We start from the raw sequence: 19,473 nt of genomic DNA, 5'->3' as shown, positions 1-19,473 counted from the left end.
TTACTCAAATCCTCCACAAGCTTTTCAAAACAACGAAAAGGGAGGCAGTCCTTCCAAGCTGTTTATATGAAGCCAACATCACCTTACACCAAAGTCAGATAGATACAACAGAGAAACAGAAAAGAGAGCAATAGACCATTGTTCCTGATGAACATAGATGCAAAAATCCTCAACAAAATACTAGCCAACAGGATCCAACAGTACCTAAGACAGATCATTCCTCTGAGCCAGGTGGGATTCATCCCAAGCATGCAGGGACGGTTCAACAAATTGAAGAAAAAAAAAAACCATACGGTCGTCTGCAAAGAAGGCATTTGGTAAAATCCAATACTACATCATGCTAACCTTAAGCAAGGTAGACACAAAAGGAACATTCTATTACACCATCAAGGCAATGTGTGGAAACCCAAATGCCTGTGTCATTATGAACAGGGAAAGACTGGTAGCTTTTCCACCAAGATCAAAAACTGGATAAGGATGCCCACTTTCACTGTTACTGTTTGACATACTTTTGCTATTAGGCCCCCCCCAAAAAAAAATTGTAGACAAGGAATGATCTCTTTCATGACCTCTTTGCAGATGACATATTCTATACATAGGAGAATAAAAATTAAATCTGTTGGAACTCGGGCCAGCATGGTAGCCTAGTGACTAAAGTCCTCACCTTGCACAAACCAAGATCCCATATGGGTGGCTGCTTCTCCCATCCAAGTACTAATCAGGCCTGACCCTGCTTAGCTTCTGAGATCAGACGGGATTTGGCGCATTCAGGGTGGTATAGCTTATAGACGGCCCTGCTTCTCATTCAGCTCCCTGCCCAGGGCCTGGGAAAGCAGTCGGGAATGGCCCAAAGCCTTGGGACCCTGCACCCACGTGAGAGACCTGGAAGGAGCCCTGGTTTTGGTTTGGCTCAGCTCCTGCTGTTGCGGCCACTTGGGGGGAGTGAATCAACAGAGGGAAGATCTTCTTCTCTACCTCTTTTCCTCTCTGTAATTTGAGTCCGCTGGTTCATTCCCCAAATGGCTGAAAAGGAGCCGAAGCCAGGAACCAGGGCTGCTTCTGGGTGTCCCTCACGGGTGCAGTGTCCCAAGGCTTTGGGCTGTCCTCACCTGCTTTCCCAGGCCACAAGCAGGGAGCTGGATGGGAAGTGGAGCTGCCGGGATTAGAACCGGCACCCATATGGGATTCCAGCACGTTCAAGGTAAGGATTTTAGCTGCTAGGCCACTGTGCCAGGCCTTGTAGTAACATTTTTTCACATATCAAGAAAACATAGTTTTTATTTCCTTGTATGAAGCTTCCTTGAATTGCTTCTCAAGCAGGTGGATTTTACAACAGTATGATCTGAATCAAAGCAACCTGAGAGAGAAGTAAAAGAGGCAGCTTCTTGAATAAGTTGTTCTGCTTTGAAGTATGCATCTGTGAAAAATCAGTGAAAATGTCACCTAGGGCCTATGTGCAGGACAGGTCATCCAGAGAGAAGATTCAGCGGTTAGGAATATTTTATGGGAGTTACTCAAATTTTATTTTAAATTTGGCTTCTATTCACAGTAAATTCATTGTTGCTTGTGCCAGCCATGTGTTTAGAATACAGTTCTGTTATCTTCCTCTTCTGTGTGGTTTACCTTTTTCTCCTGGCATAACATTTCAGCTATATAATATAGCATCAGATAGTATGATACTCAAAAATTAATATATAGTGCCCCATGCAGTTTGGGCACTATTATTAAACTGAATATAGTACAGTGAAACTCAGAAATGCTCATTTCATGTATCAGCCTGTTCTGGGATGACCATTTTTGTAAATTCTAATTTTTCTATGATTTTGATACAGATTGTTTTCTTTCGACTACTTTTATTAGTAGAAATTCCCATATTTGAAAAGTCTAATAGGTTGCCCAGTACAAAAGGAATCCTGTGTAACTGTTTAGGTGGACTGGATGATGCATACCTCAAGAATATGCATTTTAAAATTGTTTTTCCTTGAGGTTATCCTCAAGGAAGATTTCTTTATAGCAAGAACAAAGTACTTTTGGCTTCACAAAAGTGACTTTTTTTCTCATCCAAGCATTGTGTTTATGGACCAATCTAGTACTTGCTGTTTTCAGATAAGCTTATCCGATGATTGCTAATCTTCATCTAGAGTAATTTATAAAATTTTCATTCTTTGTTGGTTTGTAGAAATCCTTTTTTAAAGTTGTAAAAAAAATTTTTGTTCCTGATTTCAAATATTAATGTCTGTTGATGCAAGGTAATGTCTTACTTACATTCCTGAAAATCCAACATTGGATTTTGTCTTTCATTTATTTGAGTGATGAATGCCTCTGATTTTTTTTAATTAATTTTTTGAAAAAGTAGAGAGAGATCTTTCATCCACTGGTTCTCTGTCCAAGCGGCTGCTGCTGGTGGTGGTGGGCCAGGCTGAAGCCCAGAGTCTTGAATTCCATTCAGATCTTCATGTGGGTGACAGTGGTCCAAACCCAGACTTGTAGGCCATCTTTTACAGTCCCCCGTGCCCCCACCAGATACATGAACAGGATGCTAGAACGAAGTGGCACAGCTAGGACTTAAGCCAGCAGTTTGTTATTGAATGCCAATGTTATAGATGTGGCTTAACTTGTTGTGCAGCACCATTGGCCCTTAGTTCTTATTTTTAAGGACTAATAAAGAGCACATGTCATTACATAAAGAATTTATTTTAATACTTTATGCCAGTTGTGACTGAATTTATGATGGAGTTATATAGGTTGAAAATGTGTATTGAAAATGTGTTAAGATATTGAACATCAAAGCTTAGCATATCTGCCTAAAAAGTACTCAGAACATGCTTACATTATCTTACAGTTGGACAAAATCACCTGACACAAAGTCTGCTTTATTAATATAGTAAGGAATAGCTCAATAAATTTAAAGAACAGAACATTAAAAATAGGATGGTTGCTTTGGTGTGCTTTGATGTTGTAAAACAACATCACAAGTTGAAAACTTCTATCAAACCAGTATAAACTGGGAATTATGTATAATTTTTATGATTATTCTGTACATTTTATGCATTTAAAACTATGATTCTAAGAAGATATTTGCTTTTTAATAGGTTGCCAAAGGTTTCATGGCCTCCTAACATTAAAGAAATTTGCTTTAAGGAGGACAGAGTTGCCTACTGTCTGTGAAGGATAGAGAAGGGTGGGTTGTCTAGCATTGATTGGGTAGGTCCTGGGTAGATACTGAGTGAACTGATTTCATATTAGTCATGGGCTCATAGAAAACTTATTTCCAACTTATTTCCAACAAAAGGAGAAAATACATTTTTTTGTTAAATAAAAGCATTCTAATAGTTTTCTGTAGTAGCAATTCATGACTAGTATATTGGGGAATGTAAATAAGAAAGATATTTGTAATAGTTTTTGTTCATCTTAAAATACATATATATATTTATATTATTCTTACATATACACAAAGACATGTAGATAGAAACCTACACATGTCATGTACATGCTTATTTAGATACACTTTTTCCTTTTAAAGAAGATGATTTATTTGAATAGCAGGATGATACATTTAGGCAGGGTGTGACACTAAATGATGAGGAGTATTCTTGGAGGTCCGGGAAAAACTGGCAAAAGCGGCTGCGTTTTAAAACCTTTTCTCCGCTGCTCCTGTCCCCGTCTAAGCTTTCCTACCCGCTTCTTCGCCACCCTTCCTCCCGTTTTCCACTACCCTTCTTCCCAATTCTTCCCGTCTCTTTATTCCCCCCGTAAGGGCCACCAGAATGTCACGAACCAAAAAGGAGAGACAAAACCAAAACGAGAGGGCGAACCAAAAAAGGCCGTTTATTGCCGAAAGTGAACTGTTTATATACAGTTCTTCCACCAATCGCTTCTGCACGGGGTCTACGGGTCGCTATCTGATAGGCCAGCAATCGCAGCCAGAGAGAATTAGCTTATCCTTGTGACTTCCTGCCTGCCCAACTGGCGGGACAAGTCCCACCTCCTGGCACTTGGCCAGCCGCCATCTTGAAACCTCTCATCCGTGTGGGGTCGGCCGCTCCCCACAGCAGGGAGTGGAGAGAAAGAGCGAGGGGGAGAAAGAGCGAGGGGGAGAAAGAGCGAGAGAGAGAAATGGAAGTGAGGAAAATATTGTACATTTACTGGTTTCCTCCCCAAATATGTACAACAGCCAGGGCTGTGCCAGGCTCAATCCAGGAGCCAGAAAGTCCACCTAGTTTCACATATTGGTGTTAGGGGCTCAAATACTTTCTTCGTCCGTCTTCTGTTACTTTCTTAGATGCATCAACAGTGAGCTTAATTAGAAGCAGGGCAGGAGACAGAAACTGGTGCTTTGATTATGGAATGCTGGCATTGCAGATAGCAGCTTAACTGGGTGTGTTGTAGTATCACCTCCTAGGTGTACTTTTTAAGGACCTTAATGTAATTATTTGTTCTCTTAAGACTTTTGCCTGTTTGGGGGTTAGAATTTATTTGGGTATGACAGATAAACTTTTTTCCCTTTTTTTGTCAAGTGTATTAATTCCAAGTCTTGAGAAACACAGGCCAGGTACTTGCTGGTATAGTCAACATACAGGAAAGTTACATCACTCTAGAATTCTGTGCCCCATTTCGGTCACCCCTCCCCGGAATCATTTATCTGATTTCTAATATGTAAAGTGGCATCGTATAGTGAATAGTTTCTAGTCTGTCTTTCACTTGGCTTTTTTTTTCTTTAAGGTTTTTGGTTTAGATTTGATGCTTCAACAATCTTTTATCATGAACAGGTGTTTTGGGAAGTGCCTGGGTTTGAGGTCTGCCCTGCTTCCTAGTTCAGCTTCCTACTAGAGTACACTGGGGATTTGGCAGGTGATGGCTCAAGGTCTTGAGTTCCTGGCACATGGGAGAACAAGTTCCTTGATCCTTGGGTTTGGCCTGGCTCAGCCTCAGCTTCTGGCAAGTGAACCAGGATATGGGAGATCTCTCTCTGTCTCACTCCTACTCGCTGACTCTCTGCCTCTCTGTAAATTTCATAGAAATACATTTTTAAAAAGTAAATCTTTTGTTAATTTGGTAGAAATACTTATGGCACCTTCTTTCCATTTTAGAAATGTAATCCTTTATTCTGATACTTGTTATGGCATAAATTTTAAGACAGAAAAATGTGATTTTCTGAAATGAGTTTCTCAGTTTAGCTATATTAAGGTTGAGTTACTAGGATACAGCTCTTACTGAATTCTGATTTCCTTACAGGTAACACAAGTCGCAAGACAGCAGGGGCCCCCAACCCCTTCCCCTTATTCAGCACATGAGATAAACAAGGGGCATCCAAATCTTGCGGCAACGCCCCCGGGACATGCATCGTCCCCTGGACTCTCTCAAGTAAGAACAGCTCCCCTGCCCCCTTGACTGTTCATGTAAAAGGAGTACTTATTTTTTATGAAAACAGTCTTTAAAACAGATGTTTGGGTGTTAACATAGACCCGGTGCTGGAAGTATAATTTTTATTCTCTGTGGCCACCCTTCTAATAATGAGGTCTGGTTACAGTTTCATCCATTTAATTCTGGAATCATTTGTTTTGAACATTTATTAGTTTTTGTTGGAAAAGCAGAGTTACATAGAGAGTAGGAGAGAGGGATAGAAGGAAAAATATCTCGCTTCCACTGGTTCATTCCCCAAATGGCTGCAGCAGCTTAAGCTGGGCAAATCAAAAGCCAGGAGTCAGGAGCTTCTTCTAGGTCTCCTACATGGGTTTAGGAGACTAAATACTTTGTCCATCCTCACCTGCTTTGCCTGATGCATTAACAGGGAGCTGGCTTGGAAGTGGAGCAGCTGGGATACAAACCAGTGACATATGGGATGCTGGTGCCATACATAGGTGGCAGCTTGCTATTCCTGTCGGTTGCCTCCATTTTGGAATCATTAAACATTATTTTCAGTGTTGTATTGTTTTTCTTTGTTGTTGTTGTTGTTGTTTTAATAATTAGAATGTGATTCTAAAGTCCATTAAAAGTTTTTTTCAGGAACAGGCATTGATCATGATAGTTTGGGAGTCTGCATCCACATCCCACTCCAGAATACCTCCATGTTATTCCTTGCTCCAGATCTTAACTCCAGCTGCCTGTTGTTGGAGATGCTTCGCGTGATATTTCTGCTTGAGTGATGTGTTTCCACTTAAGAGACTTGGGTGCCAGATTATTAACAACTGTTGCTAGCATTTGGAGAGTTAGTCTACAAAGGAGAGCTGTTTGTCTCTCTGCCTCTGAAAATAGATGAGTGAATGAATGAATGAATGAACAGATAGTGAAATTATGAAAACCCAGAAAGCACTGATTTAGTTTTCAGGATGTCATCTACCACTGTCTTCTACTCTCTTTTCTGGTGGAGTGTGGGTTATTTTCTACTTCTGTGAAAAATGGAGCTTTTCTGCTCTTTAGTAACTTCATCAGTATTTTTAGTTTGTTGGTTTCTTTGTTAATTATTTTTTGTTTATTTTATTTGAACAATAGACAGCCAGACTTCCCATCCCTTGGTTCATTCCCCAAATGTCTGGGAACCAGCCCCTAAGTAGGGGACAAGGACGTGACTCCTTGGGCCCTCACCTGCTGCCTCCTAGCGTGCACACAGCCGGAAACTGGACTGAGGAGCAGAGCTGGGACTTGAACCCTGACCTTCAAATATGGAATGTAGCTGCTTCTTAACTGCTGTGTCATGTATTTTATGATTATTAGTTACATCTAGATGATTAGATTTTGATAGATTTAAATTTCTGTTGAACGGTTAATAAATTATGAATTCCTTAGTGGATTTCTGCTTAATAGATCTAACAGACAGACCGTGTTTTTTTTTTTTTTTAAGATTTTTTTTTTGAAAGGCAGATATACAGAGAAAAGGAGACAAAGATCTCTTTCATTCACTGGTTCACTTCCCAAATGGCTGCAAGCATCCAGAGTTGAGCTGATCTGAAATCATGAACCAGCAGCTTCTTCTGGGTCTGCCACTTGGGTGCAGAGTCTCAAGGACTTGGCCATCCTCCGCTGCTTTGCCAGACCATAAGCAGGAAACTTGGCTGGAAGTAGAGCAGCTGGGACATGAACCAATGCCCATACGGGATGCCAGTGCCAAAGGTGGAAGAGTAGCGTACTATGCCAATGATGCTAGCCCCCTAACAGTGTTTTAGAGGCTTCTTTGATTCTCTTTCGTTTTAAGATTTTTCCAAGGATATTGTTGAACTTGATATTGCATGTTTGTTGAAGTTTCCTTGTAGGTAATTGCTAGCTGTAGTTCCAGTAGCTTATTGGAAAAGAGTGAGGAGTCAAGCCAATAACCTTTTTAAGATTTATTTATTTTTAATAGATTTATTTATTTTTTATTGCAAAGTCAGATATACAGAGGAAGATCTTCCGTCCGATGACTCACTGCCAAAGTAGCCTCAATGGCTGGAGCTGCGCCGATCTGAAGCCAGGAGCCTGGAGCCTCTTCCAGGTCTCCCATGTTGGTGCAGGATCCCAAAGCTTTGGACTGTCCTCAACTGCTTTCCCAGACCACAGGCAGGGAGCTGGAAGGGAAGCAGAGCCACAAGGATATGAATTGGTACCCATTTGGGATCCCAGCATATGCAAAGCAAGGACCTTAGCCACTAGGCTGCCATGCTGGGCCTGCAAATAACATTGATACATTCTATTTCAGGTCATTGGTATTTGCATGTGTATCAACATTACCCTTTCAGTGTTGGCCTTGGCGTTTTAGGACATTTTTGCACTTGAATAATAAGAAATGTAAGGAATTACTATGAATAATGCTAAAGCAGAAGCTGATTAATGATATTTTAGAACATTTGAGAAAGAATTTCAAATTTGCCATGCCATAATTAAAATAGTCCTACTTAGACATGTATAAATTAATTTATCCTGGATTTAGTGCTGTTGGTTAAACTTGATATAAATCATTCTGATATGTTTGTGAATTTTAACTATTGGAAGCAAAACAAAATTAACTCTTGTTGGTTTTCATAGTACCAAAGAGAACTACCTAAGCTATAATTACTGTGTATTGGTCAGACTCTAATCTGAAGAGAAAAATTATGCTATGATTCAAATAAGGCAAGTTTCATAGGAAGGATTATTAAGTACCTCATAAGTATTGAAGCAGGGAGAGAATGGCTAGTTAGAACTCTCAGAAATTCAAGTAGTAGATGCAAGGAGCAGTAAATATTCTTAGGGCAGAGGTGAGCGTACATGGTGCAGCTCCTCCTGAGCTGACACACTGTCACTGTGGGACTAGGATCTTGCTGAACATCCTACCTCTGAAAATTGTTGGAAATTTTGCTTACCAGTGTAAGGAAAAGCTTCTTTTACCCTGTGTCTGAAGCCTAGGCTCCTGTAGTGCACACTGGATGAAGGCTTCTGAGGACATCTCTGCTCCAGCAGTTCAAGTACGGTTTAATGTGCTTATGTCACGAGTCTCCAGAGCTGGAGTCCCTGCTGCTGAAGCCTGTCCTTGCTGCAGAGCTTTCTTTTGCTCTGTTCCTCACTCAGAATTGCAAATGTCCCCAATGACTTTGAGGTCAGTTGAGCCAGTAAGCATAGTATACATTGCCTCCCAAATCCCAAAATGTCAAAAAGGCATACCAAGTTTGTACCTGTTTTCTCATGACTCTGAGTGTTAGGCAAGATATTGCTTCCGCTTTTCTGGACTGGGATCTAGAACTTGTCTAGAGGGGGGCATGGTGTGACTTGTCAGCAGGCAGTGCTGTCATTACCATTACTCAGAATTTTCCCACTACAGAAAAGAGGGAAAGATGTTCCTAAGAACAGACATTCAGTTGAAAATCAGAGGGTTAGCTGTAGGTTGCTGGTTGCTTCTCTGTGCTGCAGCAGTCTTGTCTCTGAAGAGGCTGTGCGTTCAGGGGCGCTGGTCACTGGAGAAACCAAATTTTACCCTTCTGCCTAGTGTAGCAGATGGCTGCCACCAAGCCCAGAGGCTCCAGAAAGCACACACACCCTTTGTCCTGTAAGCCTCTAGTGCCCTCTACTGACAAGCTGTAGCAACATTTTGCCATCTTAAACACTTGGCGAGCACAAATCCATTTTCACATTACAGGTAATCAGGGTGAATTCTCAGCTAAGAGGCAAGCAGTTGATATCTGGCATATAGAAAAAAGGTGCTTGGTTTTCCATTGTAAGTTCTTATGTTTTCAGATTGTGGTTTGACAAAATCAGTCACATGAGGGCTGCTTGTGACTACATTCTGTAAATGCCACTCCTCTTTTATCAGAGGTCTGACCTAGAGGGTCTGAACACTGGGGTGGAGGTCTCCAGGGATAATCTGGTGTTTATTTGTGCTCTGTTTGGCTCCCATTTTGATGAATCTGATGATGAGCCCAGAGAATAACCTGCCCTTCTTTTTCCTTAGAAGGAGACTGATGAACTTAACCTGTCTTGTAACAATATCTTAATATTTGTTGATAGGATAAGGAAGTTTCCCTAAATTGATACACTGGGAAATTTGGAGAATTAGTGCAATATTCAGTCTCCATAGATTTAACAATGAAAAATATGAATTTTAAACAGTTATGGCTTTGAAAATAGAGCTTTTGGGCCTGGCGCGATAATGTAGTGGTTAAGGTCCTCACCTCACGCACCGAGATCCCTTATGGGTGCTAGTTCTAATCCCAGCAGCCCCACTTCCCATCCAGCTCCCTGCTTGTAGTCTGGGAAAGCAGCCGAGGACGGCCCAAAGCCTTGGACCCTGCACCCACGTGGGAGACCCTGAAGAAGCTCCTGGCATCGGATCGGCGCGCATCGGCCCGTTGCGGCTCACCTGGGGAGTGAATCATCGGACAGAGGATCTTCCTCTCTGTCTCTCTTCCTCTCTGTATATTTGCCTTTCCAATAAAAAAGTAAATAAATATTTTTTTTGTAAAACAAGAGAAAGTAGAGCTTTAAAAATAGAGAACTTTTTAAAATTTTTTCTGAACTTTATAAAAATGTGGTACTTCAGCAATATTTGATGGAGTATTTCCTTTTTTCTGAGCTTTATATAAATGTGATAATGCAGGGCCCAGCACAGTGACCTAGCGACTAAAGTCCTCACCTTGAATGCACTGGGATCCCGTATGGGCGCCGGTTCTAATCCCGGCAGCCCCGCTTCCCATCCAGCTCCCTGCTTGTGGCCTGGGAAAGCAGTCGAGGATGGCCCAAAGCTTTGAGACCCTGTACCCGCGAGGGAGACCCAGAGGAAGTTCCTGGCTCCTGGCTTTGGATTGGGCAGCACTGGGCCTTGCAGTCACTTGGGGAGTGAATCATTGGACGGGAGATCTTCCTCTCTGTCTCTCCTCCTCCTCTCTGTATATCTGACTTTGTAATAAAAGTAAATAAATCTTTAAAAAATGTGATAATGCAGCAATATTTAACTTGATATTTTCTTTTTTTCTGAACTTTATATTTATAGGCTTTGAATCAAAGAGACCTAAATTCTAGGGCTTAGTCTTTCACTTTTTAGTTCAATTTCGTTAGGTAAATTAATATCTCTGGCTCATTCTGTAAGTAACCTTAGGTGATAAGTTATAATGGCTTGCTACTCACTTGTGTAAATCATTGAAATAGTAGAGTCGGTAGGTGTGTCCAGAGCAAGCAATGGGTTGGACATAGAGTTGATAGCCTCCAAAGAGTACTGAGTTTCTGTTGCACAAACTTAAAAATTCAGAGTGGGAAGCTGAGTTTGGGTGTTGGGCCTAGCACGGTGGCCTAGCGATTAAAGTCCTCACCTTGAACGTGCTGGAATCCCATATGGGCACCAGTTCTAATCCCAGCAGCTCCACCTCCCATCCAGATCCCTGCTTGTGGCCTGGGAAAGCAGTCGAGGACGGCCCAAAGCCTTGGGACCCTGCATCCGTGTGGGAGACCTGGAGGAAATTCCTTACTCCTGGCTTTGGATTGGGCAGCTCCGGCTGTTACGGTCACCTGGGGAGTAAATCATCAGACGGAAGATCTGTCTCTCCTCCTCTATATATATATGTCTGACTTTGACCCAAGCCAAAGCCAGAAGCTTGGAACTCCATCCGTGTCTCCTATGTGGATGACGGGTCCAAGCACTCGAGTTACTGTCTACTGCCTTCCCGGTGCATTATCAGGGAGTTCGATTGGAAGTAAAGCAACCAGAGGAGGAACAAACGCTCTAGTTGTAATGCCGATATCACAAGAGGTGGCTTAACGTGGCTTTACCACAATGCTGGCCCTGAGAGCTTGTGTATATAGTGATTAACTGTCTTTGTAATATCATCAGCTTTGACCTGGTCAACTTGAATCCATTGGCATTCATATTATGTTCATGTTAATAAAAGCCTAATTGCTAGTGGTATTAAAAAATTCATCATAAAGGACACATTTCCCCTTCGTTCCCCCAGGTTGGTAGAAAGGGTTCATTGCCTAAGAGTGGAATTTAGGTGAATATTAAGATCCCTAATAATATTGATAACTTTAAGAACTGTGAGTGTTCCAGTTTATGGCTCACTCAATTGATGTATATCAGTTATCTTAATGTTGATATAACAAACTATCTAAGTTGTGCTTTACAGAAGAAAAGGTTATTTAGGGTGGTCAGTGCAACATGCAGCAGGCTGATCCTCTGCCCTGGCGTACCAGCATCCTGTGTGAGCACTAGATTGTATATTAGCTGTTCCACTTCCAGTCCAGCTCCCTGCTGATGGCCTGGGAAAGCAGCAGAGGAAGGCCCAAGTGCTTGGAGCCCTGCACCTGCATGGGAGTCCCAGAAGCAGCTCCTGGCTCCTGGTTTCACATCACCTCAGCTCCAGCCTCTGTGGCTGTTTGAGGAGTGAACCAATAGATGGAAGATCTTTCTCTGTCTCTCCTCTCTGTAAAGCTGCCTTTCAAAAAACTTTTTTTTAAATTTTATTTTCCTTAATAGTTTTAAAGGCTAAAAGGCATGGCATCTTTCATTAGCTCGGTTCTGGTGAGGATGACCGTTGGATAAATGATGGATAGCTGTGACCAGAGTGTTTGATATAGTAAGTATGAGCAGAAGAGTTACAGGGAATAGACAAGATCAAGTTTGTTCCTTAAATAACAGCCTCTTTGGGAGAAACACTACTGAAGTTCAGCGAGAACTACTGTCCAAGGGCATGTCCCCTGAGACCTAAGGAACTCCCCATATTCCTCAATTCCTAAAGTTTCTACCACTTCTTAGTAGTGCCACCCTTGAAACCAGGCCCTCAACATGAACCTAGTTATAGCTATGAGATTACCAGTAGTTAGACCATAGCAGAAGGGCTGAGTATCTGGTGCTGTGTTGTATTAGTGGAAAAGGGTGGGACAGGCCATTGTCCTCGTGCAGGAAAGAATTCCAAGATGAGATAGAGAGCAAGGTTTGATGAGGTGCAACATCTGTCAGCCTGGACAAGCACCTCTCCACACAGAGAGTGTCTAATCACTCCGACTGGCTTAGTGGCGCGCATACAGCTCAGGGAAAGCTGTGCTCAGACTGGGGCTTATCAAAGAATCGGTGCTGTTCTTCTGGCCAGTCTGCCGTTTTTCTTCCTCCTCTTCCACCCTCTTCTCCAGGACAAAGGATTTGCTGAGTGTGGATTAGGTAAAATTCTCCAAAAGTTTAGTATGTAGTGCAGTCAGATGGGAGCTCACCTGGTCGCAGAGGAGTTTTCCTGAAGGTAACTTCCTTGAGAGAAGGGTTTGAAAGTTTTGTTGTGCAGTTTATCAGGCTGAGTAACCAGTTTGCTGATAAGAGGAGTCTCCAGGGGAGTTTCTTTCATGGGAGGAAGGCAGGGGCACCTATGGATCTGTTGGGGGCTGGGCAAGACTTTGTAGTATAAAACCCTAGACTGCTTTCAATGTGTGCTTCCTAGTTTCCGATGTTTTGTTTTCCTCAGGCCCCTTTCAACACATGGGCTAATTTTTAACTTAGTATAGAACAGTTGGAATGCCCTCTGGTCACATCAGCTATTTGAGCCAACCTCTGCTGCTTCACAGGGTGTGCACTAGCAGAAAGCTGGAATCAGGAGCAGAACTAGGACTGGAACCTATCCAGGCTTTCTGCTGGCACACACCCTTGTTGGCTCAGATAGTTTAGTGCTTGTCGACTGTATGAGAAATCTTGCTTCGTGCTAATGTGCCTGGAAATGCAACAGAAGAGGGCTTAAGACCTTGGCTCCTGCATCCATAAGGGAGACTCTAATGATGCTCTTGTTTCCTGCCTTCGACCTGACCCAGCCTTGGCTGTTGTGGCCATTTGGGGAGTAAACCAACAGATGGAAGATACCTGTCTCTCTCCCTTGCTCTCTCTCTTTTTATTAAAAAAGGCTTATTTTTATTGGAAAGGCAAATTTAAAGAGAGGAGAGACAGAAAGATTTGCCACCCGCTGGTTTACTCCCCAGGTGGCTGCAATGGCCGAAGCTGAGCCAATCCAAAGCCAGGAGCCAGGAGTTTCTTCCAGTTCTCCCATGTGGGCGCAGGGTCCCAAGGCCTTGGACTGTCCTAGACTGCTTTCCCATGCCACAGGCAGGGAGCTGCATGGGAAGTGGAGCAGCGGTGATTAGAACCTGCACCCATATGAGATCCCAGTGCTTGAAGGCTAGAATTTAGCCACTGGGCCATTGTGTTGGGCCCCTCTCCCAGCACGGTAGCCTAGTGGCTAAAGTTCTCGCCTTGTATGTGCTGGGATCCTATATGGACACCTGTTCTAATCTCAATAGCCCTGTTTCCCATCCAGCTCCCTGCCTGTGACTTGGGGAAGCAGTGGAGGAAGGCCCAAAGCCTTGGGATCCTGCACCTGAGTGACCTGGAGGAGGTTCTGGGCTCCTGGCTTCAGATTAGCTCAACTCCGGCTGTTGTGGCCAGTTGGGGAGTGAATCATCAGATGGAAGATCTTCCTCTGTCTCTCCTCCTCTCTGTATGTCTGACTTTCCAGTAAATAAATAAATAGATAGATGGATAAAAAAGATCTATGAGAAAAAGCACATAATTTTTGTCTGTTCATTTTAATTTGTTTTTGGAAACTGAAATGCCAGATGGGAAAATTTTAAAATGTGTTTTCTGGTGAGCTCTGAGCTTCCTTTGAGACTTTTTTTTTGTAAATCAGAACCCAAAAATCTTGTATAAGATTTAAAGTGAATTTTAGCATCAGTATGTAAAGCTTCCTAAATATTCCTTCATACGAAATATATTCCCTTCTATTTGCCAATCCAGAAGTCAAAATGTTTGATTCCTCTTGACTAGAATTCTAGATTTTTCTTTAGTATGAGATGTCTTTTTTATAATCCAGTCTGTTCTGTTAGTCTTAGAGGCACATGAGTTTGATTTTGTGGCATGCCATGAAGTCCACACGCTCCAAAGTTCTTGAGCTTGGTGTATCTTTAGAGCATTGGGCTATGATTCTCTTTTGAGCAGTCGTTTTAAGGGAAGATGTGAAGTGATTCAGCAGTTAATTTCTTTGCAGTGAAAACTGTAGAGTAGCTGTTGCATATTTTAGCATCTTAACATTTTATACACATGGAGATTTTCTTCTTTTAGAAAACAGAAGCAGGTTTAGAGAAAAAATATTTTGGTTTATCAGTTGGACAAGAGATAAGAAAATCTGTATGGGATACACAACTGCCAAAACATTGTAGTGAAAAAAAAAATTCAAGTCCAGCTGTCAGGTTTAGGAAGTCACTGGAAAAATTTCCAGACCTATTAAGGGTTCATGGTTGGTGAAGTGTATGAGACTTACTTTGGGAGTTAGAGAAGTTGGATACTAAAGTGATGACTCAGAAGCCAGCTGGCTTATTTACATGACCATTTGGTGATTAAGGAGGGCGGGAAGTAACAGGATACTGGAGAGTGGCCACAGGCAGATAACAAGTATCCTTGGCCTCAAAGACACTACTGTTTCCTCTGTAGATTTGATTCTGTCTTAACTAAAGCCTCAATAAAGCTAGAACAATAAAAGTGGAAGAAGAAAACATTGCTGAAATCAGTAATAGACAGATGAAAGCTATCTGAAAATTGAATCTATAGGAGAGGCATGCTTCACTAAATTTCTTGTCGTCTGCTTAATTTGACTTAATTAAAAGGTGTTAATTAAAAAAAGATTATTTGAAAGGCAGAGTTATGGGGGTGGGCAGTGGTGGAAGTGGGTACAGAAAGAGATTCATTGGTTTTTCCAGCCACTGGTTCACTCCCTAGATGTCTGCAATAGCCAGGGCTGGGCCAGACTAATGTCAGTAGCTAGAAACCTAATCAGAGTCTCCCGTGTGGTAGCAGGAGCACACGTGCATGTGCCATCGCCCGCTGCTTTCCCAGGCTCATTAGTGGGAAGCTAGATTGAAGTAAAGCATCTGGGTCTTGAATTGATGCCTATATGGGATACCAGGGTTGCAGACAACCACTTGGTCACAATGCTTTGCTTCTTGTGTTTCTGTTTTGAAACATCCTGAGGCAAGTTTGGCCAACATAATTTTGAAATTTGGCTTCTTTAAAAATTTCATTCCTATTCTGTTGTTTTTTTTTGTTTTTTAGTTGGAAATGCAGAGTTACACAGGGAGAAGGAGAGACAGAGTGCTGGTTCACTCCTCAAATGGCTGCAAAGGTCAAAGCTGAACCAGTCTGAAGCCAGGAGCCAGGAGCTTCTTCCAGGTCTCCGATGTGGGTGCAGAGGCCCAAAGAATTGGGTCATTCTTGACTGCTTTTCTAGCTCATAAGGAGGGAGCTAGATAAGAAGTGGAGCAGCCAGGCAGAAACTGGCACCCATATGGAATGCCTGCATTTCACATGGAGACTTGAGCTACTACTCCACAGTCCTGGTTTTTCAGATTTCTGGATGTTAAATGTAGAACCACACATATTAATTTGAACTTAAAGAAATTAGTGGCGATGGAGATGGTCTTAACAGGAAAGCAGCAGGATTTGGAGTGAAGATGATGTCTAGTATGGCAAATGAATGAAAATTCTGACTTGGAATGCTTCAAATGACAAAGAGAAACTGACAAGTAAGCATATAAATAAAGATTGGGGGGATATAGGGAGAAAAAGAGTGGAAATGCTTGCGCTGGCCGTCAATAGAGGATAGGAAAGGCAGTGAATAGGGCTACAGAAGATGTAAGCAAAGAGGCAGCAATGGCAGAGTGATTAGGAAACAGCCACCTCATTTTACTATGTTTCACTTGACTGTACTTATCACATACTACATTTTTAAAAAAATAATTGTTTCGCTTTAACAAGGTTGTCAGCATCATTTTCCAATATTATGTTCACTTTTGTGTCTATTATGTTGTAATTCTTTCAAGTTAAAACCTTTTAGTATTATAATGTCATTTATGGTAATATATAATCAATAATTATTGATATTTTTGATAGTACTGCCCTGATTGTTTTGTGTCCTCATAGATCATATCTGTGTATGATTGTGAACTTAACTGACTTTTCCATTAACTGGCACTTCTTCTGTCTCCTTTCCTGCCTTGGAGCCTCCCAGGATCTGGAGACAAAACAATATTGAAATTAGACCAGTTGATAATTATACAGTGGCCTGTAAATGCTCAGGGGAAAGTTAAAGTTACACATCTCTTGCTTTAGATCAAAAGCTAGAAATGATTAGGTTTAGTGAAGAAGTTATGTTGAAAACCATGACTGGCTAAAAGCTAGGTCTCTTTCATTCAGATAAAGCAAATTGTGAAAGCAAAGGAAAAATTCTTGAAAGGAATTAAAAGCAAAAATCCAGAAAACACCTGAACGATAAGAATGTGAAATAGTTATCTTGAGGATGTTGGACAAAAGGATTCCATTAGCCATAGCATTCCCTTAAACCAGGGCCATGTGTCAAGATGGCTTTAGGCTTCTTTAATTCTTTGGAGGATGTGAGAAATGAAGACATCATAGGAGGAAATAAGTTAGCATAGGTTGTTTCATGAGTTCTTAGGCTGGAAGCTGTCTATTACATAAAAAACAATGGTTGAAGCTACAACGAGTTATCCAGCATATCAAATGAAGAAGTAGGTAGCTATGATAACCAACAGACTTTCAGTGCAATTGAAATAGCCTGTTTACAAGATGCCGTACCTAGACAGACATTGGTGCTTGGCTTCAAAGTACAAGCTGACTGTCTTATTAATAGCTAATGTTTGGGAGAATCAAGATGGTGGAATAGGGTAAGGACACATTTAAACGGCTGGAAAAACATTTAATCAGGATGAAGCAGAGAGGACATATTCCAGGAAATAGGAGAGGACAGAACAACAGCAGAGGGATACCTGGAGAATGACTGACAGACACAGGAAAGCAGCGGACACAACGGTGTGGTGTTGCAGTGACTGATACTCCAGCAGCATTCAGCTAACAGTGATCTGAACTCCACCAGCAGCCAGAACTCCACCAGCAACCAGGTGGGAAGGGACTTTCACTGGGAGATTGGGAGGTAAAGCCAGACAAAGAACTGTCTGTCCTGCTGGTCCGTTTGATTTGCCCTGGAGCAGAGACAGAGCAGTAGATCCCAGACAGACAGTGCGAGAACAGGGTGGATTTCACAGCCCAGTCAGCCCCCTAGAGCTACATTGGGCACCATTTTGTGTAAGGAGGCAAAGGCAAGGGAAAGGACTGAGCATGTGCTGAGCTGGGAGTGAGCTCATTTCTGACTCGGTGAACTGCATCAACGTGGCATTCTGCAGGTTCCACCCAAGACAGGTCTGGGTAGGCCTCAGACCTGATTGCTAGCAGATCAAGAATTCTAGTAGTGGTACGTCAGGCACCATTTTGTACACTGTGGCAAGTGCTTTGGGACTGCAGGGGACAACAGTGAACTGCGCATGTGCTGAGCTTGCGAGAACTCACTGAGTTCAGTGGATTGCACTGGTCCCGTAGAAAAATAATACCGACTGTGGCATCGTAAAGGTCAAAATAGGTCCGTGTGGCACCCAGACCTAACATTCAACAGGTTCCAACAAGATCAGCGCCACCAACAACCTAACTATATAGGACACCTGGTGTCTCTCTAATCCTGGAACCTGCTCCAACTGAAAGTGGGAGAAAGGTTGCAGAGACAGTGGTGCAACCTCAGCAAGGTATCACAGGAGGTGGAGAGTGGTGAGCCAGGAGCTGGGGCTGTGGAGACCATGGTGGAAATCTGACATAACCCAGACCTGGAACTCACTGGAGGTTGTGGCATAAGTGGCTGCAAGGAAAAAGTTGTGTAACAACCTCAGTAAATAAAATCACATTGTAGACCTGTGGATAACAGAGCTTAGAAACCTGCCCAAGGAGAAAACTCTGCTAACCAGAAGTGCAATGACCAAGAGCAAAAGAAGAGACAAAGGCACAATGAATATGACTGAAAACTCCCCTGCAAAGGAGCAAAAGCCTTTGCCAATCTCAGAGTTAACTGAGGAAGACATAGAGAAAATGGGGCATACAGAATCCATAAGACTCATTTTAAAGCTTCTGATCAACAATGAGAGACACATACAAGAGTTCAAAGAATTTAAGGAAGCAATAAAACAAATCAAGGCTGATATATCAGAAATTAAGAACACAGTAGAGCAAATTAAAAGTACAATGGAGAGTCTCCAAAGTAAAATGAAGCAAGCAGAAGAAAGAATCTCAGAATTGGAAGATATTTCCTGTCATCAGGGAGAAGCAAACAAAAAGCTGGAAGCAGAGCTGGATCAGGCCAAAAAAAGTATTCAAGAATTGAAAGACACTATTAAGAGGCCAAATCTAAGAGTTATGGGAGTCCCAGAAGGTGCAGAAAGAGAAGCTGAGTTTGCAAATGTATTTAATGAAATAATAAAGGAAAATTTCCCTAATCTGGAGAAAGAATTGGGAAACAAGATCCAGGAGGGGCATAGAACTCCCAACAGGCTTGATCAAAAGCAATCTTCACCAAGACACATGATCATCAAGCTCTCTTCAATCAAACATAAGGAAAAGATCCTGAAATGTGCATGTGAAAAAAATCAACTGACATATAAACGAATGCCAATGAAACTCACAGGAGACCTCTCACAGGAAACTCTACAGGCCAGAAGAGAATGGAGTGACATATTCCAGATTCTAAAAGAAAAAAATTGTCGGCCTAAGATAACAACCAATGAACAACCCATTCCTAAAATGACAGGACCAAAGTAGCATCCATACATGTTAAACTCTGAATGTAAATGGGCTAAGTTCAATCAAACGTCATGGATTAATAGAGTGGATTTAAAACAAAACAACATTTATTTGTTGTCAAGAAGAGACATACTTCACCAACAAAAATCCGTGGAAACTATAATGCATGGATTTTGTTGTTTTCTGTTAGTTTCAAAACACTTTCTTCTGATTACATCATTCAGTGACTCGTAGATCATAGAGTAGCATCATTTCCTTGAAGAAGGTTCTTGATTTTCATCTCTTCAGCTACATGTTAGGCATTTAGTAGCATGTTATTTAACTTCTTGGTGTTGTTAATTTCTTTTTTCTCCCTGATGTTGCTTTTGTTTTGTGGC

General features: G+C 42.0%; 1 protein-coding gene across 12 annotated transcripts in view; it reads left to right on the top strand.

Moving 5' to 3' along the window:
* Positions 1-19,473, top strand: part of EIF4G3 (eukaryotic translation initiation factor 4 gamma 3) — a 352,621-nt gene that overhangs the window by 123,835 nt on the left and 209,313 nt on the right. For 10 of the 12 annotated variants that reach the window (XM_058676306.1, XM_058676302.1, XM_058676342.1 and 7 more), the window contains exon 3: positions 5,236-5,364. The exons of the other annotated variants lie outside the window; for them this stretch is intronic. In XM_058676306.1, the coding sequence (XP_058532289.1) occupies positions 5,236-5,364 (129 nt within the window). The remainder of the gene's footprint in view (positions 1-5,235; positions 5,365-19,473) is intronic. 12 annotated transcript variants of the gene reach the window in all.

This window comes from Ochotona princeps, chromosome 2 (genome assembly GCF_030435755.1).
Source record: "Ochotona princeps isolate mOchPri1 chromosome 2, mOchPri1.hap1, whole genome shotgun sequence".
Taxonomy (NCBI): Eukaryota; Metazoa; Chordata; class Mammalia; order Lagomorpha; family Ochotonidae; genus Ochotona; species Ochotona princeps.
Note: the sequence above shows the minus strand (reverse complement) of the source record. Positions and strands in the feature narration are given on the sequence as shown.